The sequence below is a fragment of the Lates calcarifer genome, linkage group LG5, assembly GCF_001640805.2.
Source record: "Lates calcarifer isolate ASB-BC8 linkage group LG5, TLL_Latcal_v3, whole genome shotgun sequence".
Taxonomy (NCBI): Eukaryota; Metazoa; Chordata; class Actinopteri; family Centropomidae; genus Lates; species Lates calcarifer.
Window position 1 is genome coordinate 1,781,436 of NC_066837.1, and position 24,438 is coordinate 1,805,873.

General features: G+C 44.4%; 2 protein-coding genes across 2 annotated transcripts in view; both read right to left on the bottom strand.

Annotated features, from left to right (window-relative positions):
* The window catches only part of usp34 (ubiquitin specific peptidase 34), a 49,262-nt gene extending 26,984 nt beyond the window's left edge, over positions 1–22,278 (bottom strand). The window contains 19 exon segments of the mRNA XM_051070904.1: positions 230–348; positions 433–538; positions 541–649; positions 1,727–2,047; positions 2,049–2,446; positions 2,529–2,582; positions 2,584–2,660; positions 3,498–3,627; positions 3,715–3,840; positions 4,700–4,792; positions 4,980–5,061; positions 5,415–5,476; positions 6,462–6,654; positions 9,495–9,562; positions 9,666–9,815; positions 11,961–12,011; positions 13,316–13,883; positions 15,435–15,525; positions 21,932–22,278. Of these exon segments, the coding sequence (XP_050926861.1) occupies positions 230–348; positions 433–538; positions 541–649; positions 1,727–2,047; positions 2,049–2,446; positions 2,529–2,582; positions 2,584–2,660; positions 3,498–3,627; positions 3,715–3,840; positions 4,700–4,792; positions 4,980–5,061; positions 5,415–5,476; positions 6,462–6,654; positions 9,495–9,562; positions 9,666–9,815; positions 11,961–12,011; positions 13,316–13,883; positions 15,435–15,525; positions 21,932–21,974 (2,841 nt within the window). The 5' untranslated portion in view covers positions 21,975–22,278.
* Positions 22,279–23,542: 1,264 nt separating this feature from the next.
* Positions 23,543–24,438, bottom strand: part of xpo1a (exportin 1 (CRM1 homolog, yeast) a) — a 13,825-nt gene continuing 12,929 nt past the window's right edge. The window contains exon 25 of the mRNA XM_018675052.2: positions 23,543–24,438. This exon is cut by the window's right edge and continues 43 nt beyond it. Within this exon, the coding sequence (XP_018530568.1) occupies positions 24,335–24,438 (104 nt within the window). The 3' untranslated portion in view covers positions 23,543–24,334.

A 24,438-nucleotide genomic window follows, 5' to 3' on the forward strand; every position in this document is an offset into this window, starting at 1 on the left:
GTTGTCAGAGATGAAAATATTAAATATTCAGTGTATGTACACACACTTAAATAATTCAGTTACGACCACAAATGAAGCCAGCTCTCGTTATTAAAACTCTTCTGTTAGGAAACTCTGTGACTCTGGAAAGTTTTCTAGTTGCTAAAGCGCCGTCTACGAACGTATGTGAACTTAAAATGTTGAGATATGTCTAGAAATAAAAGTCGGAGAGCAGAGTTTTGAGTTGTACCGCGTCCTCGTCCTGCACCAGGTCCCACAGCAGAGTGTTGCCTTTCTTACAAACGTTGTCCAGGTTGATGTCGGTCACAGCGTGGCTGCTGGAGTACTGGTGTTTATGAACAGCTGGACCTGCGCAGATGAACATCGTTTAGTCTTAAAGCAACAAAAGTACTGGTGAAAAAACAGCTTCTCGAGGCTGGGAGCGCGGCTCACCTTGCACCAGGTGCTCGTGGTAGATGGAGGCCAAGTTGGGGAGGTGCTGCTGGAGGTGTGAGCTGAGCTCGGCGTGGGAATTGATTTGGACCAAGCTCCTCCTCGCAGCCCTGACTCCTCGCCGTCAAAGTCGGCCATGTTCTTCTCCGACTTGGCGCTGACCTGGGAGCTGCTGCAGCTCACGTCGTCGGCGCTCAGCATGTCCTCCACCATGGGTCTGAGAGCAGAGAGGTGATTCATTAACATTAACCGACATATTGAGTGCAAATTCATGGTCCCCAGATGTTAAACCCTGAGGAGCATTTTTTTTTTTTAGGTACGAGCCACTGATTTCAGCAAAATGTTTCATACAAGATATCAAAAACCAGTGGTTGGATTTCTGTAAAATTTGCTGTGGGTGTTCATGGTCCCCAGAGGTTAAACCCTTCTACTTTTTGGTGATGCCCAGACCTTTTATCCAGCAACACTATCATGCTAAATTATCATATATGTGTACATAAAATATAGAAAAGCTACAGGAGGAATGCCATGAAATGTCTTGAGCATATTCTTGTTCCTCAGAGGATAAACCCTCTTTATTCTGACACTCAGAAATTTGCCCTCCCATCATCTTTAGTCAGGAAAAAATCTACTTTGGGCACAATATATGTCATAACCTAAATGGCACACTAATAATGTGCAAATTTAAACTCCCCAGAGGAATCACTTTTTGAGGACAACCTTTAAATTTTTAGCTTAAGGTCTATAAACGTTACCACTATGAGCTACTGATTTCAGCAAAACATTTCATACAAGATCAAAAAATCAAAACCTAATGACTGGATTTCTGTAGAATTTGCTGTGGATAGTCATGGTCCCCAGAGGTTAAAGCCGCCTACTTTTTGGTGATGCCCAGACCTTTTATCCTGCAACACCATCACTCTACAACATCATAAATGTGCACATGAAACACAGAAATGCTACCATTAAATTTCCTTATCGTGTTCTTACTTCTCAGAGGATAAACCCTCTTCATTCGTACTCTCATTAATTTGCTCCACCATCGTCTTTAGCCCGAAAAAGTCTACTTTGCACACAAGATAGCTCACGCACCCTAATAATGAGGAAATTCAAACTCCCCAGAGGATGAACTCCTGTCATTTTAATGAGCTTTCCTCTGACAGCCTTTATATTCTCAGCTCCTGTTATGTTCTCTGAACATGACCAGCTGTATGAGCCACTGATTTCCTTTCTTGGGAATGAACCTCAGGACAGGTTTTGTTTGTATTTACTGAGCTGTATATGGCAGCTTTACCCTTCGTGATGGTGGTGGTGATGATGGTGGTGGTGGTGGTGCTGGGGCCCGATGAAGCGACGGCAGTTAAACAGCTCGCTGCCCATGGCCTCCCCCAGGAAGTCCCCGGGCCGTGGCAGACAGGGCGGCTCTTGGGGCCCCTGGACCATCTGGGAGGGGCCGATGTCTGGGGGCTGCTGCTGGGGCTCGGCCCCCTCGGGTCGAGCGGACGACGATGCAGAACAGGCGTCCAACATCCTCATCCGGCCCTCTAAAGATGTTGAAGCTGCTGTGACCATGACAGCAGAAGTCTCTGGGTTGAAGGGGAGAACCTTTGGGTTTGGCTCCGCCCCCTGTGCCGCTGGGCCCCGCCCCCTGACTCGACCCCTCGCCGAGCGCCTCCCCGGCCTTCCTCTTCCTGGACTCCGTCTGCTCCCGGGGCTCCTTCTGCTGCCCGCCCTCAGCGGCCGACCGGTTCCCCTCGTCTTCGTCCTCCTCCTCTTCGTCGTCGTCCTCCTCGTCGTCTTCCTCTTCGTCGTCCTCTTCCTCCTCCTTTAAGGCCTCGCTGTCCGCCATGTCGTCGGAGTGCATCTCGCTGCCGGGGCTCCCGGCCGACTGGCTGGCTCGGCTGGAGGCGGCTTCGTTGCTGGAGGCCTCGCTGCGGCCGCTGCTGCTGCCCGGCCCGCTGCTGCCTTCCTCCACGCTGTTAGCCGTCTCGTCTGAGCTGCCCTGCATCGACTCCTGACGACACCACAGAAATCAGAGTCATTTCACACGTTTACCCCAGAATTCAGCCTGACATGTCTGGTATCTTTGAGTGTACCTCCGTGTCAGACAGCCTCTGCTGACTCCTCTTGCTGCCGGTCATCATCTGATCAGTCCATCTCCATGTCGCTGCCTCCGCTGTGCTGAGTGTCGCTGTTGTCGCTGCTGTCTGGACTGGCAGCTGGTGAACCTGAGACCAGACAAGAAGACAGACTGAGAACCAGGACCTATATACTGAGAGGGACTTCCTGAAGAAGGAAGGAAATGATACCTGCAAAAAAAATTACAAGTGTCTGATAACATTATGGATTCAGGAGTCAGAGACAGAGCTTTTTATTGAAGAAGAATCAGCTGTTTTATCAGTACCAGACTCCATTGACAAAAACAGGGATTTTACTCAGAGCAGAACACAGGAGCTGCTGGAATACCACTGTTAGTGTGTTTGTGTTACTGTGTGGTACTTTTACTCATAAAGTATCTGATTACTTACTTCCACCACTGAAAGTCACACAGTAACACAAACACACTAACAGATGGAGGCAGTGGTATTCCAGCAGCTCCTGGTTAAATCCCTGTTTTTCTCAATGGAGTCTGGTAGTGATATGTAGAGATGTTTCTGGTTAAACTAAAAGGATCTGACTCGGTGATAAAAGGTTGGAATCCTATCCATAATGTTGTCAGACGCTTAGAGAAACAATCTTTAGTGGACGTACTTTGAGGTGGAGAATTGCACTGTTTGACCACTTTGCAGATTTATACAAAAAAAGAGACTTTAAAACCAAGGTTGAAAAATCCCAGAGTTTTCCTTTGCTAGAACCTTTTATTAGACCCTCCATGGCTGCTTTCTAACCCGACACCTTCAGTCTATAACCCCTCTTATACATGTCCTGTCTCCAACCCCAACCTCAGATACTAAAGCCTTGTCAGTTAAATAGTTTTCTCTGGCTTGACAAAGCTTCTCCAGAGCCTGTGAACATATCATACCACTGTTTTCACAGGCTTCACACTGAAATGAACCCAGGCTGACCTTTCTTGTTGCCCATGGGGATGTTGGTGTTGAGCAGGGAGGCGAAGGAGCTTTGTTTGGAGAGCTGGGCCTTCGCTGCCAGGGCGTTGTTCCAGAGAGCCTTGATCAGCATGGAGGCCAGGTACAGCGTCTGAGCAGAGAGGGAGGCACAGGAGTGTGGTGAAGTTCACTGTGTTTGGGGGGTTTCTTAGATCATTTATTTATTTATTTATTTTACCTGCTCGGTGTGGGCGCTCGGGTGCAGGCCAGACACCAGGTTGAGGACGTGGCGGAGAGGCACTGGGTCCAGGTTTTTAATGAGCGAAGGGAAAAGGTCGTGGATGTAGCGGCTACAATGTTTCAGCTAAAACACAAAACAAACAAACAAATGTTATGTTTGAGAAGAAGAAGAAAACACAGAGTTCCTCATAATCTGGTGCAGAAAATCATAACATTACCTATTTCTTTATATATTTTCTTTTTTTCCATATATATATATATATGATGACATACCACATACACTTCAAGGATAATTAGGTATAGGTATTTTTGAACCTAGACCAGATCCAGAAACAGATTTAAATCAGTACCAGACTCCATTGAGAAAAACAGGGATTTTACCGAGCAGAACACAGGAGCTGCTGGAATACCACTGCCTCCATCTGTTAGTGTGTTTGTGTTGCTGCGTGACTTTCAGTGGTGGAAGAAGTAATCAGATACTTTACTGAAGTAAAAAGTACCACACAGTAACACAGACACACTGAAATGACAGAGGCAGCAACAGATGAGCAGCTCCTGTGTTCTGCTCAGTAAAATTCCTGTTTTTCTCAATGGAGTCTGGTACTGATATGCAGTGATGTTTCTGGTTAAACTAAAGGGATCTTTCTCTGTAGGAATCCTGTTCATAAAGTTGTCAGACACTTATAATAAGATTATGTTTGTCCCTATTAATCATTTACACCTGCTCACACAGGGAAATAAGACCCAGGTTCAAACATACCAGAGCTATCCTTAAAAACCAACATATTCTGTGTGTGTATCTGCATTTAAAGCGAGTCTTTAAACTATTACAAATGAGCTACGACAGCCAACGTTGTTGTTTTCATCCATCACAGTGGCATTACTGATGTGATGATTAACGCTGCGGCTCCACAGAGTAACAAACAGTTTAATGGAGTGGAATAAAGCTGTGTACAGTCAGGTGTAAATCTGTCCCGTCTTACCTGGGCTGCAGCCCAGATACAGTCCACATGCTGCGTGCTGAGTCGGCCCTCTGCAGCCAAGAAATTCAGGATCACTTGGCACTGTTTAATGATCTGGAAAACACACACACAGTGCTCAGGTTAGCCGTGCAGGGAGAAAATAAAACGACCTCCGATCTAGAATCAGTCTGCATCCAAGTTACACAAGGAACATTAATCCTTGTGACAAACAGGAGAAAATCCCAACATCTAATATTTCTACATGAGCTGTCAGTTAACAGCACGGGGTCAAAGGTCTCACCTCGATGTGCAAATTAGGTCCAAATATGTGCTCCACCACGTTGTTGTGGATCAACCAATCAGCTAGCTCCTTTGCTATGGACCTGGAGGGTGAGAGTGAGACGGGTTCAGTGACAGGTTAACAGGACATGGAGCTTATTGAAAGTATGGATGTACACCTGTTTGTTTTTTCTACGCCAACAGGTGTAAAAAGAGGCGGCGGGTAAATGTCTTTCTTCTTCTTTGGTCATTTTATCACACTCATGCACAGTAACAGGATTACTGACGAGACAACACAGTGTTTTCTAAAGGACTATCAGCGAACCCTGCCGGCTCTGACGGGTGTTCCACTGTTATCAATAACATAAAATGCCATTATATCATCAATTATTCAAAGCAGAGCCAGTTACTGTCTAAAGTAGATTTACTGGCACCTGATCTCCTTCAGCAGACTTACGTTTCTGTGTCGGACACCAGAGACTCGTTGTTGCAGACGTCGTTGAACGTGTGGAGCTGATTCTGAGAAAACGGGAATAAAACATCAGACGTCTTTGAACAAGAGCCACAAGAAAACATTCAAATGAGAAGAAAGCTGTTGGTGTGTGGTTGTAATTATCAACACTGATCAAACAGAGCAGCAGCCTTTCTACAGACACAGGTCAGACGTGTTAACACTGATCAGATCCACTAAAACATATCAGGAAATCTGGTGTAATGTTCAGTATTTCTTATTTATCGTTAACACTTTTCATTCATACAAGCTAACATGCTAATTATCAAACTAAAATGCTAACGTGTTAACACGCTGCAGACTTTAATGAAAACATTTGCACAAATTCTCACACGTTGATTTCAGTTTTTATTTTCTGTTATTACGTCTGATCCGTTCTCTGGATATCATTAGTATCTGTGTCCTCTTTTAAAATGTTACACCAGCAGCTTGTCAACATTACAGGAGTAGTTTGTGGGATGTTAAAGCGACATTACTCAGCTATTTAACCTTAAAATCAGGCTCATTTCACATTGAACACCTGAGCAGGTACGATCTCCAGCTACTCTGCTTCTAAATGCAGACTGACAAAGGAGAGCTGAGCCTCACAAGCTGAGTGTGAAATGTCCTAAAGAGGCCACTGTACAGGATATACTGCATGCTTTTGATTTTTGAAACATGAACTTTCCTCTGGCTCCACATCCAAGACAAACGTTCATGTTTTGCCCGACTACTGGTAAAATTCTAAGAGAAAAGCAAATCTGAAAAGATTTCCACACTGAGCAAAGAGGAGAGGTTTTCTTAAAACTCTTACATCTTGTTAAATGAAAATACTTTAATCTTCTGGTGAAGGTCAGTGTGGGTTGTACGTGACAGAAACTGTAAAGAAGCTGCTCCTGTGTTTAATCACAGATGTGTCTGATGGACCAGAGTCCAGAGTAAACCCAGACCTACAGGAGTCCACGTCAGCCTAACCGTGAGTGTGAGCTGAGTCGTGTGTGAGGAGTGACTCACGGTGATTTGGCTGAGTCCTGCCAGCCTCATGGTGAGCGTGGGGGACATGAAGTATTTGAAGGCGAGGTCCAGGCTCTCCTTGTCGAAGCACAGCGCGCTGTCCAGCGGCTCCTTCACCGTGCTCCACATCAGGTCGGCCATGTTGCGCGCCGCGCTCTGCCGCAGCTCCTGGTCCGACAGCTTACACAGATACCTGCAGACACAGTCCATGATTTACTAACATTCACAGGAAAAACTTCAGCTTCAGGTGGAATGAAACACTGTGCTTACATCTGACAAACACACAAACTATGTGAAGGTTTTTCTCCTAACGCTGTGATTCTCAGTCCAAAGTTGTCGCTGTATTCATTCAGCTGAAACACTTTCACACTCCTCTACAGCACAAAACCACCAGGAAGAATATGAGCGACTGAGGTCAGCATGCCAGGACACATCACAGCTGTGATAATGAAAGAGTGTTTAATTCGCCCACATCATCACCTTTTAAAACCCCTGATGGTTAAAGGAAACCTGACGGCTCCGAGCGTGCGCGCTGTTTTCACGTTTGTTCTGAGAAACCAACTTTTCAAAAGGCGTGAAAAACTTTCATTCGTATCTTTGAGATTGATTTTCAATCACATTCCTTTTCCAGCCGTGCGTAGGAGGACACAGAGATATCTGATCAACAGCACAGAGCTGCTGACTCATCCCGGCTTCACTCTGAGCTCACTCAGTTTGTGGTTTTCAGATCTTTTCTGATGAGCTGGGAGATTACAGCTGCTGCTAAAGGGGGTTTGTGTTTTGCTGATCAAAGGAGATTTAAAAGGACAAACAGCTACCGAGATGTAAACCGGACTGAACCCTGAAATCAATACAATACTCTGACTGGATGACAGGTCCGTCGTGTCACCTGCAGCTTGCAGGTGGTAGACAGTGGATGATCAGAGTCAAGAAATCACCGAATGTGACAACACAGCTCATCCTCAGGGGAGCATGAACACCTGAACTAGATTTCATGACAATTCACCCAACAGCTGCTGAGATAAGAGCACAAATGTGAACTTCATGCTGCCATTTAAGGAAAAATCAGGGTCAAAACATCTCAGGGTTCCTCAAATGAAATTCAGGACTGAGATTCGTTTGTCGCCTTGTTGACTCTGCCCAGCAGCGGTTTCAGTCTTGCTGTGAAATCTTGGTTTAACACTGGCAGACAGTGCAGCTGCTCTGAGCGCTGGTTGTTGGTTTCTTTATCCTGATGTATGTGACATTAATGTTTGAGGCGCTCTGTGAATTATTTTAAAAACAGATGTCAATGTTTTAGCATTTTTTAAGATCTTGGATTTTGATTTTGAAGATTGATTTCAGACATTTAATACCAACTAAGGCTTTATTTTTAGATTTATGAATTAAAATGCCTTTTGAAGCACCTAAGGTTACCTTGTATCTGTACAATATTTTGTGCCATAGAGACAGACAGGTGGCATGAATAAAAGCTGCTGTTGACTGTTTGCTCAGGTGGTTTCTGATTTAAACCAGAGCACTGGTCGTTTCAGTCCATATTATATAAAATCATTGCTTGTGTTTCCTCGGCCTGTTTCAGTTTCACAGTAATCTTAACTTACTGAGCCTGTGTGTGAGCTTCAGTGTTTCTCAGACTTATTCTGTGTTTCATGTGCAGCTTTACTGCCACAGTGAACCACCTGATCCCTGATCTTGTTACTCCGAGCAGCTGTGCATGTATTCGCTGTTAATCAAAAACTAAATCTTAATCTTTGATAACAACATGAACTGTTGAATTTTTTTAAAACCTAAACCTCCAAAAACATCATCATCAGTGATCTGAGTGGACGCCTGCTGGTATAAAATGTCAGAATAAAATCAGGGAATGCTCCTTTAACGGTAATCTCTCATTACAATAGAGGTTTTCTGCTGAGAGTCCCTGTTCAGTCAGACAGAAGAGTCAGTGAAGCAGCAGAGCATCAGCCAGCCTGCGTCACATGACCAGCCCTCCCTCCCTGCGGGGTCATGTGAGGAGAGGTTGACTGGAGGGCCTGGCAACTGTTGCCGTGGTGACGGAAGCTCTTCCTAGCAACTAACGTGCAGCACTTTGGTATTTGGTGGAGAGAGCACGAGAGGCAGAGAGGGGGGGGGGGTGCACCGGCCGACTGAGACACAGACAGAATCGACCACGTCTCGTTTCCTTCGCTTCAACACGACGGCGAACATCAAATCCATCGCATCCTGCCTGGAGACGACGACACCGCGGATACTCACAGTTTCCCAAAGCTTTTAATAAAAAGCTGAAACAAAGACGATGTTAATATCTGACACAGATCACAGTGACCAAATCTAGATTTTCCATTCGTTCTGTTTTGACTCAGAAAGTCAACAATCCTGTGCAGGAGCTTCATGTTTGCCCTCGGTCTGATTTGGGCAGAGAAGAGAAGAAAAATAAGGTGTTCAGCAAAATGGCAGCTACTCAGTCAACTCTAACACAGGCCTCAGGCAGTGTGCAGAAGCTCCGAGTTAAACTGGAAAAACATTCTTTTTCTTTTTTCTTTCTGTTGCAGCAGCTGAACAGAGGATCATGACTGCAGAGGCAGCTGAATTTCAATGACTTTTACCAGAGAACAGATGTAGAAAAGGTGATCTGAGCACACCTGTACGCAGACAGGTGCATGTCCCTCGATGTACTGGTAACTGTTTCTACATTTTACGGTGTAATCCATTTTCTTTTTCTTTGTTTGCTCATATATTTTGTTGCTGTTGGTCTGACATCACTTCCATGTTATTTTCTGAACAGTGGTCAGGTGAAGTCCGCTGGGCGTCCTGCCTCTCCCTGAACTGGAAATTATTTCTTATCTTTGTCACTTTCTGTCTTTTATTTGAGTCATTTAATAACTGTAATGTTTTCTCTTACATTTGGAGTATTTTACTCAATTTCATTTTGTTTTATTTCTTTTTAAACATCTACTTTTATGCATGTGACTTTGTTCCTCTAATTAAATCAAACTGTGGCCTCTGTTAAAACTGCAGTTGTTGGTGTAAACTCACCGTATTACGTAGGTGCGGAACGGTATGATGTGCTGCATGACCGCAGGAATGTGCAACCATATTCGGATCTGTGGGCAAGAACCAGAAACATCATGAAAAACCTTGGACAAGTCTGACAGCGCCACACGCTTCCAAAATGGCCGTACAGCTGCGTTTGGTCGGCGGACTCACGTTGGAGACGATGGTGATGAAGGCGTGGGCGATGGGGAAGGGGAGGCTCTCCGGAGTGCCCGACTCGAAGCATTCCTTCATCAGGGAGAGGCCGTGCTTCCCGCAGAACAGACAGACGTAGCGCAGCAGATGCAGCGGCACCTCCACGTCCTGAGCCGACGTCGGGAAAGAGAACATCAGAAAGTCATGATCCACAATCAGAGGCATTTTCTGGGCTGTGCTCGTCCTCAATTCCCCTCAACCGTGACAAATATTTGATTAGATTCAGACGTGAAATCCACAAGACAATTAGTTTAAACTGACCTTTAAAAATCTGATTATTTATCTGTGAAAAAGCAGCAAAAACTAGAAACTCTGAGCCTTCATTTTGCTGCCAGGATGATTTTCTCTGGATGTCTTGGTGCAGTAAAAATGTGCAGTAAGTAGCAACTGATGTAAAAACAAAAACCATGTCATGTCAACGTCTCCTGTTAATGTGCATCAATTATTTTCTGTATCTCAGTTATTTTGTAGTGAAAACACTGTAAACTGATGGTTTTTATTCGAAGCAGTCCAGCCTCACTTGTTTTTTCTCCATTTGTCACGCAGCCTGTTCTTAATCCTGTCCCAAACCCTTCGTCCCTGAGCTTAATGAAAACTTTATTACGGTGGGAAGGCACAAGCCATCGAGCTCGCAGCTTATCCACAGGAGGAGGGGGCACATAACTGCTCTCTGTGGGCGAGTAACTTCCATCTTTCTGCAGGAAACCAAACCAAATTCACAGCACAAGCCTGGAGTTTAAGACTCGTCAGTCAGTCTCTGAGTGACCAACAAACAACATACACACTTAACACATTTTATAAACGCTGCATTCCTCTCCTAAGCATTGTTATTTTCATCTGAGAACGTACAGACTTTATGAGGCTCGGCGCGCTGTAATAACGTGTAAAAACAGCCAGAGAGGGCAGGAAATGTGGACAATACTTAGCTAAACACACAACTACACTCAATCCGAAGAAACCCCAAAACTCTCACAACAAATATCATGAAGCAGGACTGTGATATAAACAGTCTGTGAGTCATAACTGAAGGCAGCAGCAGAGCACAGCGATCGTTCTCTTCAGTTTCAGGTGCTTTTTGTTCCATCAGGTGTTGCGTCGTGCACGGTGCAACAATGGACGACGTGCGACACTGCGAGGAAATTAACTGCCACATCTGCACTGAAGGTTTTTCCCACCAGAGCAAAACGCTGCCTTTCTTCTCCCAGCGACCGACGGAAAGAACAGAAAAATAACGGCTCTGTCTTTGTTTTATTGTCAATATAACTCGAACAAAAGTCAGCTGACAGTCAGAGTGACCTTTGACCTCTGACCGCCAAAATCTAATCAGTTCATCCACGACTTCTACTGAACGTTTGCACCAAATCTGAAGAAATTCAGTTACAGAGATCCTCTCGAGTGACGGGTGAAAAGATGTCTAGCTATTGATTTATTTGGAATTGCCACAAGGGGGCGCTGCATCAATTAGAATTTATTTTACGTGATGCAGACGAAGTATAAAGATCTATTTTTATTTACTTTCCTTTACTTCTGCAGAGGGACCTCGTGGTTTATAATTACCTGAAGACTGTTTGATTGGTTTTCACTAAAAAAGAAAGAACAAGAAACCAGAAAAAGGAAACTGCTGCTGAATGCCGATGACTGGAATCAGGTTTTCGAGGAAGTGAGCTAACATCTAAGTCATCCTCTCCTCCAGTCCAGCTCCGATGACGAGACTCGTTTGGTTTATTCATTTCCTCGTGTAAAAACCTGCTAATGCGACTGAAAGGATGAGCCCAATAAACCTGAGTCTCCTCAGAGGTCATGTGACGCTGTTTGGCACATACGGAGCCCTGATGTCCTCCTCGCCTCTTACAGCGATTCAGAACATGCCTCAGGCCTGCATCTAGTATTCATCATCACCCCTGCCTCCCCCCTCCTCCCCCCTCCTCCCTTTCTGTCTTTGCTCTGGATGCAGTGCAGCTGTCTGGTTTGGACAGAGCGCCCGTTCGTGCAACTTCCCAATAACACAGGACGGGATAAATGGGAGACATAACTCTCATGAAAACAAGGCGACAGAGACGGATTTCACTTTCTCTGCATTCACAAAGTGAAGAGTGAATTAGTCCTCAGGAGAATAACGAACAAGGAAGTCTGTGTTGTCTGTGAAATAATCAGACTGAATCGGCTCTAATGCAACATGTTTTTGAGGGATAACTTCCTGGTGTAGGTGCCATGAAATAAAAGAAATAAAGAAATAAAGATAAAGTTTCTTACATTCATGTCACAGAAGGAGCCGAGGATGTTGCTCTCGTGAGCAGATATGTCCTGAAAGAAAGAAGAAAACAAGATTCAGAGATTTTTACGTGACAAGAAAACTTGTATCATATGAAAACAGAATAATTACAAGGCTTGGTTTAGTTCTGTTTAGTTAATGAATTCAGAGGTTTCTGAATTACAGGCCACAGTCCACATTTAAAGGATGTCAAAAGGAGCTTAAAGAAAGAGGAATGTTTTCTGGTATTATCAGCAGAAAAGCTACAACACGTCAGTGTGTTTAAACCACAGAGTCTGAGCTGATCAAAAGCAGTCGCACAAATCTGAGAGTTTGTAGAAACAGACAGAGCCTCACCCACACTGTCGATGTGTAAGAGATGTTTTCAGATTATTATTTCACACAGTCACACAAACATTTTATGATAAGGATCCCTTAAAGGAACAGTACAACATTTTGGGAACTATGCGGAGACTTAGAAGATGTTTAGTTTAGCTTAGCATAACGACTAAGAGCAGCTAACATGGCTAACTGCAAAGTAACAAAAAGAAGTTAGCATCAGTCTGGTTCCTCCACAAAAAGCCAGTGGGATTTTTTCATTAGTGTTTCTGGATTATTCCAGAAAATAAACAGTGAGCAGCTAAAGTTTCTGATCCTTCAGGTTTAGTTGATCAGATCATCTTCACAGATGAACACCATTGTTCTGATGTTTGAAGTAAGAAGCTAATGTTAGGCTATAAACCAACTACACCACGGTCACATGACGTCAACGTCTCCACCACTAAGCTTCCAACTGGTCATTTCATTTAGCTCTGAGCTCTTCTACAAAAGCCTTTCTTCTTAGAAAGTTAGTGAGAGTTTGAAAGAGCGTGAGTAGAAACACAACGAGGCTGTAAAGGTGGACTGGTGAGTAGATGGGTTTTCATGTTAACGTCCCCGACAACCTCTGTAGTCTCATTTAGACACTCGTTAGCAACCGCCTTTTTTAAGACACGTAAAAGCTTCAAACATCAGGAGTGGGGGATTTACTGACCCATTTTATGTCGGAGAATAAAACCTGAAAATGTCTTGAGCTTGTGTTAAAACCACAGACCTTATTTCAGACATTTAACCAGGAACACACTGACAACAGGAAGAGCTAACATGCTAACATGCTAACTGACTTCCTGGTTTCCTGCAGGACTCTGTGTGAATGAAGAACTGGTCTGTATTTGTCTTAGTCTTAATGTTTGTTGATGCGTTTCAGTTAAAAATATTCTTTATTTACATGTAAACATCAGCACCAGCGTCCAGCATCGGGCACTGGTCAGGTGCTGGTGTGAGGGTATTTGGTGCCTGCTCTGGGTCTGGTCCTTACCTCTATGGTGGGGTGTGTGTTGTGTTTGTAGGCTGTGTAGAGGGGGAACTGGATCTGGAAGATCTTGGCGGCACACAGCAGCAGTTTCTCCCTCTCCTCTGTAGTCCAGGAGCTGAACGGGTCCTGGCTGTCACTGCTGCTGCCGGCCCCATCACCACCCTCACCACCCCCTGATCCGCCGCCGCTCTCCCCAGGCCCCAGTGCTTCCATGTGGGCTTCACCCTGCTGGTTGGCCCCCTGAGTCTGACCCTGGCTCTGGGTCTTGTTCTGGTTCAGGTCGGGGGTGTCGGCATCCTCTTCTGCAGAGTCTCTCTCCACGTTCACGGGTTCGTCCTCCCCGGGTGAGGACGGCTGCGGGAGGGGCCCGGGCGCAGACTCGCCGCCGCTCCATTCAGAGCCCGCCACATCGCCCCCCGACACGCCGCCTCCTTTATGGGTGTGGTCCTGGACGCTGCAGAGGCGGTCTCTCAGGCTGCTGATCTGGGCGATGACCAGGTTAATGAGGGCGTAGACCAGCTGGTTGAAAACCTCCAGGTGCTTGTACTCCTTGAAGCAGCAGAGACACTGCCTGCAGACACAGGAGGAAAAAAACTCAACACAAATAAAAACTTTACTCTCAAACCAGTCGCACCAGGATCTCGCTAAGAGGAGCTGCGACTGTTGAGGTCCGAATGACTGAAGCACACGGCCATTTGTGATAATTTGGATAACGAGCACTAGCTTAAAAAACTCAGAAAATGTAACATGCAGGAAATTCAAAGTACAGATGAACGTTCTGCAACAAAACAATGACTCTCTCTCGCCTGCAAACCTCTTTTTATGCAGCGTTGAAACTTAATCATGTTTGTGCTGCGTCGCCCTGTTTGTTTGTTATACTGTATTAGATTATGTATTGTTATTATCTGTAGACAACTGTGATTAATTACTCTTTATCTTCATTTCAGGTCATCGCTTTCAGAAGCAGCTGCAGATGAAAATTAGCCTACAGGACTAACTCTGACCTTTGAGCTCTGTCCAGATGAAACAGATAAATATATAAATTAAAGGTGTAATGCAAACGCTCCACTCAGCAGAAATGTTATCCATATCACCTGATTTGATTATCACAGGTACCTGTCATTGTCTTTTCTTTATATTTAAGCTGTTGTTTATGTCACATCTGCTCTGTGCAGAAAAAAAACAGCAAAAAGAAAAGTTTTTTTTCCTTTCCTCTTTATTATTGAACTATAATTAGGCTTATCATAATAATGATGATGACTTAAAGACAGCTACAACTGCTTGTTAGAGGAAATAATGCAAAAAGTGAAGACAAGTATTTATAAATAATCAATATAGAAAAAAAGAACTTTAAGAAGTGGTTTATATTCTGTAATAGTGGCAAAAAATGAAGAGAAAAATGTATGTATGAATGCGTGTATGAAACATGAAATGTGTGATGAAAACAGAGGAATGGACTCTCCTCTTTATGTTCACACTGATGGAAGAACTACTCTCATTCACAAATTCAGCAGCTGACACCAGGAAATATCGGCTCTGGACGAATGAGTCAGCAGAGTCTGAGTGTTTGTGTCAGCGACTTCCAGTCGCCTTCAAACACCAAATATATTAAAAAACAACAGTCGGGCTGGATGAAGAGAAACAGACAGAAACAAACACCAAACAAAGCTTCACTGGGGTTTAATGCCTTGCTCAAAGGCAGCTACAGTTGCTGAGGGAGGTCATTAACTTCCCCCTGAGCAGCATTTTCAGAGTTTCTGCTTCACATCAACTCTCAAGATTGATTTTCCAGTTTGTGTAGAACGAGATTTTTCTATTTCCTCCCTATTGTGAGGGTTTGGAAAGAGATGAGGAGAGAGAGGAGGGGGAGGGAAGGGAAGGGGGGAGGCAAAGAAAACCCTGAGCACACCAAGTCATTGTGACAAAGTCCTGTTGAAGAGTGAAAGAATGTGAGGAGCAGACAACAGCTGTTTGTGTGGGTGAATGCAAACGTCTGTTAAAAGCTAATTCAACACTTTCTTTTCTTGGTTTTTCCACTGAGACAGCAGCAGCTCACTGTGAAAACGTAGCTTAGCTTACTCACACTTTCAGTTCACATGAACTGTGTGAGAGTCAAACTGACCTCTGCGTCCAGGAGCTGATGTAGCCCAGCACTCGCAGGGCATGTTCCTTCTTCAGCTGGAAGCCGCCTTCGCTGCCGTCTGCATCCGATACTGAGGAGAAACAACGGAAACACACCTGTTAGACGACAGCAGGACGCGTCTGAGGAAGCAGCTAACACTCATCTCTTCATTCTGCAGAGAGAGAGAGGACTCAGCACCACAGACGACCTGGTGATTGGCTGTAAACTTCTCCAGTGTCTCATCAACACACACTTTGATTCATGGTTACAACACGTTTAATGTTTATTTCTCAAGTTGTAAAATTAAATTAATGAATTCAAAGTTACATTTCTGCTTTGATTTGTGCACGACTATCTTTCAGAGTTTGTCGGTCATCTCCTAGTTACTGTTAGGGTCAACTTTCCCAGTTTATTGTGTTGTTCAACTGTATATTTTGCCTCAGTGAGGATCTGTGACGGAGTCTAATATCAAAACCTGAGAGATCATCTCAGTTATTCATGTTAAAGAGGTACACAAAGTTTGGGACCCACAAGACAATGAATGATTAAATCAAGGTCAGAATCGAGGCAGCGACATCCCGACTCAACTCCACAAATACCAGAGCCTACACTTCCCATAATGCATCACTCCAAAATGTCCCCACACTGCTTTTTAGCATTTCATCAGATTTCCAAAGATCCTGAGAGAGATAGAAACATCACTGTCATAAAACATGCCAGAAACAAGCGGGAGAAAACAGGATGGGAAGAATCAAACGCTTCCTTTAAGATCCTGTTTATTTTACAGGTTTTTATTACGACAGTTCTTTTTTCATAGAAGGCATTTCAGACCTGCTGGGTCAGTACCGTTTATCTATCAGTTTATTTTGTAATATATGCAAAGTGTGAAGTGAACTCTGACGGCTTGAAATCGGTGCTGGAGCCATTCAACATGGCGGCGTAAACAAACCAATCACACTTCCTGTATCACCAGAGGAGAGTGAGGACGTTTGTCATCATTAAACTCCTACTGAGTTCATATGAAACTCCTTAAAGGACGTTTGATTCAGGATGTTGTGATAACAGAGGACGTTACCCGACGTTCACTCTCAGACACTGAGATCAGCATCAAAGGCCTGTATCAGATGAGCTGTGACTTGGCGACTGCCCCCTATAAAGACATTAAATATTGACACCAGACTTTGACGGCGTCTGTCTAAAGTTACTGTTATTGTATTGGCCATCAGTCACACCCACTTCAGAGGAATCAAGTGTCTCTGCTGAATCGCTGACCTGAATCTGGAAAAAAAAAAACAGCATTCAACAGTTTTCAATCAGCCATCTTGGCTCGCCTGGCAGCAGCAGGTTTCCCCCTCAGTGAACCTGAACCACAGTCAAGTGAATCAGGTCTACATGTGGACCGGGACTGACTAGGCCCGGGCCGAGGGAACCGGGCGCTCGTCGTCTGGTGCCAGCGTCAAAAACCCCCCAAAGTTTACGGCCGCGGCTCGGCTCGGCTATAAATACAAAGAGAGGGGGAGGACGTCTCGTCTTCACTCTGTGATCACACTCCTCAGCTCAGCTGTGACTCTGAGGTTCACCCAGACCAGACGAGTTTAAATATGAACACTCCAGCTGTGATGGAGTAATAAAAACACAGGCTGACTTCAGACTTCAGACCTCAGTCAAAGAGATGCTCTCTGACACAGGCTCAGACATGCTGCACTTCAATCATATTTAGATGAATCGTTCAGCCCCACAGGAAACAGACGGTACAGACGATCATCACCTGTGTGAACAAAGAACCTGAGAACCACAGTTCTAAATCTAAAGGGCTGTGGAGGACGTGATCGTCCTCTAACAAGTCCACTGGTTTGATTCCATTTCCTCAAAGGTCAAAGATGAACTCCCACGTTTAGAGTTTCTTCTTATTTGCTTTGGATAAGAGTTTGGATTTTAATTTGACTTTTTATTATGTAGTTGGAGGAGCACACTTTAAATCTGACACAACATCATTTTACTTTCTTGTAGAAAAGTGAAAAGTTCTGTTATTAAAAATGTATTTTTTCTGTAAAATGACAAAAACCGCAGCGATGTACAGAAGAGTTTATCCTTCTAATATCCTCTAAATGTCTCTGCGACAAAAACGACATTTACAGAGTAAAAAGTCTTCATTTCAGCTGCAGAAACAAACAGGTTTCTGACCTCTTTCTACAGAAAACACTCTAATCAAATTCTCCTTCATCTTCTTTGCTTCTGTGAAAAGATAAGTTTTAAGGTGGATGCAGAGAATTCAGTCCAGACGGGAAAGAAATATAAAGGTGCAGGACTCGTATAAAAGCCCACAGGTGTTTACTGAGCAGCTGATTCTTCAGCCTCAGGTGGAAAACTGGGATAGAAATATGTTTAAAAGCATTTCACCAAATCAACTGCTCAGAAAAAAATCGATTTCAGTTCAATCAATCATCAATCATTTACACCAGAGAGCTGAGGAGAAACACCAGTTATTCTTGAAGCTGTTTCAGTCCAGACCAAAATGGACGACTGACTGACCGACTGAACGACGCCGTCATCCCCACAAACAAAACATGCAGAGCAGGAATGAACACCACAGTGCTCCAGCAGCACTTTACATAACACCAGCTCCTGCACACACTGCTGGCATCTCAAGGTTGTCCTGCTATCTGCTCCACACATCATCTATACAGACAGTCAACAATCCTCCACAGGAACAGCAGCTTCCTCTGAGGCCTGGACCGAGCAGCTTCCCTGAGACGGAGACTGAAACCCCGCCTGTAGCCAGCTGCTCGACCCTGAAAACAGGGGCAAACGTGGCACGACAGTCCGTCATTTAATTACCTGTTACAGACAGCAGAAGCCTTCAAACTCCCTGAAAGAACACCAGACAACGTCTGGATTACAATAATAAACATTTCCAGAGACAGTAATGTGAGACAGTGCCGGGTCGAGGTGGAGGAAAAACCTGATTCAGACGTGGACGATTCTGAATCAGTTCACAATCTGAACGTAAAAGGTGGAACAAGAACCACACTGTCAAACTAAACTATGAGAAACCATGTCACACGTTTCCACCCGGAGGAGGAAGAAAAACAGCAGGTCGTCGCTGCTGCAGCCAAACTCACAGAGGGAGAAGTGAATCACAAACTCTATCACAACTTTGACTGTAAAGGATCCGTGTTGAGTCGTTGGGAACCAGGGCTTTCATAACGTCCCATCACAAAGATATCTTACTGACACAGACACTGACATCTCTTCCATTGGTTTTAGCTTCTGTCATATAGCTGCCTGTACGCTTGCAAAGCTAGCTAAGGCTCAAAGTGAGAGCAGTTTGGTCTCAGTGAAAAAGGCCCATTATTTACCCACTACAACTCCAAGGCTAACATCTTTATCTGAGACAGGAACGAGATGAACTCTCTTGTTTCAGGGGTTCAGTTTGAGTGTGGTTTAAGACTCTGTAAACAGAGGAGACAGGATAAATTTATGTGATGCACTGTCAGACTTTGTGTAGAAGTTGTTGCAGGTTTACGGCTGCAGCTACTGATAAATCTCTCAGCTGTTGTTTAGTAGGAAATGTCAGACAGAGCTCAAGGTGACAGCTTCAAACTGATTGTTGTTGTTGGGACAAAGCTCCAGAAAAGCAGCAACTCTTCACATTTTTGGCAACGAACACGAGCTGAACACAATAACACACACGCTGCTGCAGCGAATCTGAGGTCACAGGTCACCGACAGACACGGCACATGGACCTGTCAGTCTTGTAGACAGAGCTGTCGCAGCTGACAGCACCCCGCTGTCAAACCCCCACCCGCCCCGTTCGTATCAGTAAAGTCGTAAAAACTTAAACCCAACGGGGGCATCGTCGAGTCCCCGAGACTACAACCAGTTTCTCTGCTGGAAAAACCCCAGCAGCAGTCAGCTTACTGTCTCATAACTTGACTCTGGATTAACTACAGTGAGTGTGGAGTGTCAGCACAGAGCAAACTTTAACCTTCATCCAGCTTTAACCCAACAACACAAACAGGAGTTCAACAAGACTGAGTTCAACCTTCACAGAAGAGGAGCACAACATATATAATACTCAGCCTCCACTCACCTCATTCAAATCTACCTTTTATTCTGGTTTTACATGTTAATCTAATGAGCTAAAGTTCTTCTAAAGCTTCGTCTTTAACCAATAAGAACCATTGGTGAATTTGGTTTTATTATTGTTTTTGTAGAGGAACGTTTGTTTGTATTTTGGTACTGAGAGTCAGGCCTGGTGTTAAAACTTCTCAAACAACACTCAGCTCTGACTGTGAGCTGTGACACACATTTGTCTATCTGACTTCATCCTTTATCACCCAGATGACGACACTTTTCCACACACTGACTTCTGGCACACTGACGAACGCAGGTGAAAATGAAAGTCACATTCGATGCAACGATCACTGAGTAAATAACCTGACCTGGGATTTCCCAAAAAAATACACAAATACTCCCACAAATACCCGAGTTAGAAAACAATTATCTAATGACTGCATCATCAGCAAAACACACACACACACACACACACCTACACAGACCTGAGACTGAACCTGTGAGGCCTAACAGATTTGAATAAATCAGAAACCCTCGACTGAAAACAAACTGAAACTGACAAACTGCTCATTCAAACATGAGTCAGGAGCTCTCTCCTCCTACAGCGTGCAGTGATATTTTCAACAACAGTTTGAGGACAGGCTAGGACATTATTTAAGGATACTGACTTTTACACTTCATTCACCCGACTCATTAACAGGAGAGAACAGAAACAACGAGCAGGAGAAACAGACCTGCTTGTTCTTGGTTATTATTTGATATAACTGAAGATATTCAGTCTTTGAGGGCGATAACCACAGATTCACCTGTGACACCTGACTCACATGAATGCAGAGTGAGAGCACGTCTGTATAACTGTGTCATGCAGCTGTCTCCTGTATTAACGTGGCTGAATGAAAGCTGATTCCTGCAGCCAGTAGACTTGAAGCTGTTATAGGAAGCAGACAGAGGTGCATGGATTTGGAATGACATGTTTAGCGGCTGTAATGATCAGGTGTCCTCATACTTTTGGCCATGTAGTGTTCAATAAGAACGACATTCCTGACACAGAAACAGGTGGCCACAACTCACTCACACACACTCATACCTGTCTGCACACCAATAAGCGTTTATTCTCTCATTAACAACAACAACCATCTTGTTTAAAAGACACAAGCTTGATTTTTTTTAGTAGCCCTCTAAGTTTGAATTAGTAAGCCCCTGATAGTCAGGTGGATTCCTGCAGAGCCTGCAGGAGGAGCTTCATGACACACAATAGACTGGACACGCACACAGGAAAACGACAAATAAACCGTCGATCACTGGATGCAAACTGGTTCAAAAATAGCGTTTTAGCATAAAAAGGCTTTGTCCGGCGTCTCTCAGATACCCCTGAAGAGCAGCAAGGCCTGGTTAGCACCGCCTGGACTAACGGCTAAGTTTTAGCAATAAAGGCAACCTTGTATTTACATTTGCTGGCTCTCAAGTTGACGTTAGCCCTGCAGGTGAAATGGGCCAGATTAGGATTAATTCTTCACACCGAAACGTGCAGAAAGAGTAAACACAATGTGCACGGGACATCTGCCGAAAAAGACACACAGGGCTACCGAGGATTAACGTTGTGCCAAAATATGCGCCTCGTTGCAGCCATTAATTTTCTAAGCTAGCTGAGTTGCCGCTAGCTTGGACTAACATTTAACAGACTCGCCAAAACACACAGGAGAAATCTCCACCATCATCTCCGTGTCAGTAGTGTTAGCCCTGGGGGTTTCAGTGGGAGTTAGCAGGCCATTTTGAAGTGTGAATGTGACCGTCCGCAAAACAATGGGTGGCAGCGGAGTGGACAGCTAGCAGACTGACCTGACAAACACATCAAACAAAGTCAGGCTGCCTCGCTAGCCAAACCAGCTAACTTAAGCTAACTTCCAAATCCGTACAAGCCCGCATTTTAGCACCAGCGGCATCCTTCAACACCCCGCTCCCGAGCACCGTGTCCAACCGTGCTGAGGTGTTTCAACTCACGGCTGTAATGTCACACACACACAACACAACACGGACGGAGGTGGTTAGGTTTAGGGGGAGCTAGCTAGCCTGTGGTGAGTTGTGTGAGTGTTTGACAGACAGGGCCCCAAAAAAGCTGACTGCCAGTCTGGGGAAGGGGAAAATGGCATTTGCATTCATATCAAACCGACGCGGTCCGACACCCAACACTTTGACTGTCACCGACTGTAAAACATACACACATAATGTCGTGACTTCCACTGTCGTGTGGCCGCAAAGTGTGGACGGAAAAGCGAGCGGAGCAAGAAAACACACAAAGTTATATTTAGCTAGCCGCCGAGCTAGCATGCTCCCATCCAGCTTCAGTGGACAGCGGTGCTAACATCAAGCGGCTAGTCTGGTGTAAATATATATATTTAAAAAACGACTCGTTTACTTACTTTCATTTAAAACCTCCACCAGCTCGGCGCAGTTTTCACACATTGTTCATGAAGAGGAAAAACTGAGTGCACCAACTCAAACCATGGCACTGGAAACTGTTGTTGGTTGGCAGTTGGTTGTTTTTGGGGTAAAAAAGGCCCAGTGGAGGGGGTGATTGGTGAAGGTTATTCCACTAAATGAAACCGGGGGAAACAACAAGGTGTAGAACGTGATTTGCATCCGAGCGAAGTTGATGTACACCAAAAGTTAAGAGGCACTGGACGGTAGAATTCGAGTCAGTCTCCAATCTGAGCGTTACTTGAGAGAGTAGACACAGCAGCCATGTTGAAAAAGGAGGGGAGGGGAGGGCGATACAGCGTGTACAGCGTTCGGGAGTTTTCGTCGTGTCTCCTTCGCACCGTTCGGATTTTTCCGCTAGTCTCGCGAGAACTTACAGAATTAAGTTATGTTTACAACCTTTCTTTGTGAACTCAAGGGCAAGAGCGGCGAAAATACCGTACAGGACTTTAAATCAATTACAAAATACGACGAGTGTTAACACAAAAACTTAATTTGACAAAATAATAATAATAATAAAGCATTAATATTATTGTATGTGATGTTTTAGGCTCGTTTTTACTTTCTTAGTTTTTATTTACCTCTAATTCCACGTAAGTCTTTGTTTAAACACGTATATTAAATACACACGTAACTAAATAACTACAAAATCATGTGATGAGGTTTACTTGTCTTTTCTGTGTTTTATTTCCCGTTTGTCTTATTCTATAAGTATCTATATCTATAAGCGCTTTTTGAGAAGGTTACAGAGGAAAAAGGAAATATCTAGTTAACATCTGTTCCTATGTCCTCCAATGTAATGAATCCTCGGTGTGTGCAGGTTAGAAAGCTCAGATGAACCTGCTGTAAACAGTCCTGTCTCCAGCTGCACATCCATCTAACATCACACTGAGCAGCCTGCAGTGTTTCATCTGCCCTGTCTGCTTCCACTGCATTTAATCAAGTTTAGTTAGTAGATCTGCACTGATGCTTTCATGCTTTAAAACCTGATGATAATGTGCAGTAACTTGTTTTATGTCACTGTATTTGCTGCTCAGGTAAAGAACTCATGTGAACTGACTCACATCATTAGGTTTACGTTGGGGAAATGAAAACTCCAAGTAGTTTTTACACATGACGCTATCAGAGCTGAGTCTGACGGATGTTTCCAAGATGAACTGTGTTTTTCTATTTTCTATTTTACATGTGGTTTTTCTACCTGACTGATCTTGCCAACCTGAGTCTGTTTCCAAACCAATCTGATTCAAGGACAAATATTTTGTTGTCATAATAGATGAGCACATTAATGAAGGCTCTGATGCAGCAGTTACTGTAATGCAACGCTGCAGTAAATAATGAAGTGAAGTTACAGTCTGGGAGTCCGCCCCCCTCCACTTTCCTTCAATGTCAAATAAGGAAAAAAAACTACGCTCATTTTTTCCAGAGACCTTGTGGAACATGTCGTTTACAATCAACCCTCAGGTCCTGGAGACCGAGCGGTGACATTCCTACATCTTCTCCAGGTTTTCCATGACCTTCAGGACATTTGAGTAAGAAGCAGAAACACAGTAAAATTTGTAAAAATAGCCAACTTTATATTCTCAGAGTACTAAGACAGCTTTACAAATAGGATGATATGCACACAGCCTTCCTTCTCATCCAAATGTGGAGCGGTCCGACTGAAGCTCCGATTCGCTCAGGGAGCCCCGAGTAAAATAAAGAAAAAAAAACAAACACTAAACACACTGACAAACCAAAACAAGACAACAAAGGAAGCAGGGAAGTTCATGTCGACCCCATGAGCATCACATTCATCCTGCACTGTGCACGTGGCACTTCAGAAACCAGAGCAATCCGTCAACTAACCACTGCAAGTGTTTCAATATCATATGTACATATTAACAAGGAGGGAGGGGGGGGTGAGTGGAAGGGAGGTGAAGAGAGATTAAAAATAATCTTTAATTCTTTCAGCTTCATGCAGGTGTAAAGAACCGTGTGGCCAAACATAAAGCTTTAATCAGCAGAGAATTAACAAAAGATGGCAACGAAAACACCGCGATATAAAAGAAGTCTGTAGGAAACTAAACAAAGGAACTGGAGGGGTGAGAGAGGGAGGGAGGGAGGGGGAGGGAGGAATTCTCATTTACATATTGACATTGATTTGGTCGACGAACAACCGAGTGCTGGGGTCCTTTTCTCTGGCCCCTCATTCTTCTTTTCAAACACACACACTTGCACACAAACACACTTGAAAAGAAAATGTATCAACAGGAAGTGTCCTCGCTCTCTTTGTCCTTTTCCCCTTCAGATTTGTTCTGTACACGCCGGTCACGGTCACCGCCGCCGCCACCGCCGCCGCCGCCGCTTCAGTCACACATCTCCTCCGGCAGCTCGTGGGGGTTGAGGATGCCGGGCACCGACATCTGGAGCTTGTGTTTCTCCTCCTGGGCTTGGCGCAGAGCCGCCTCCC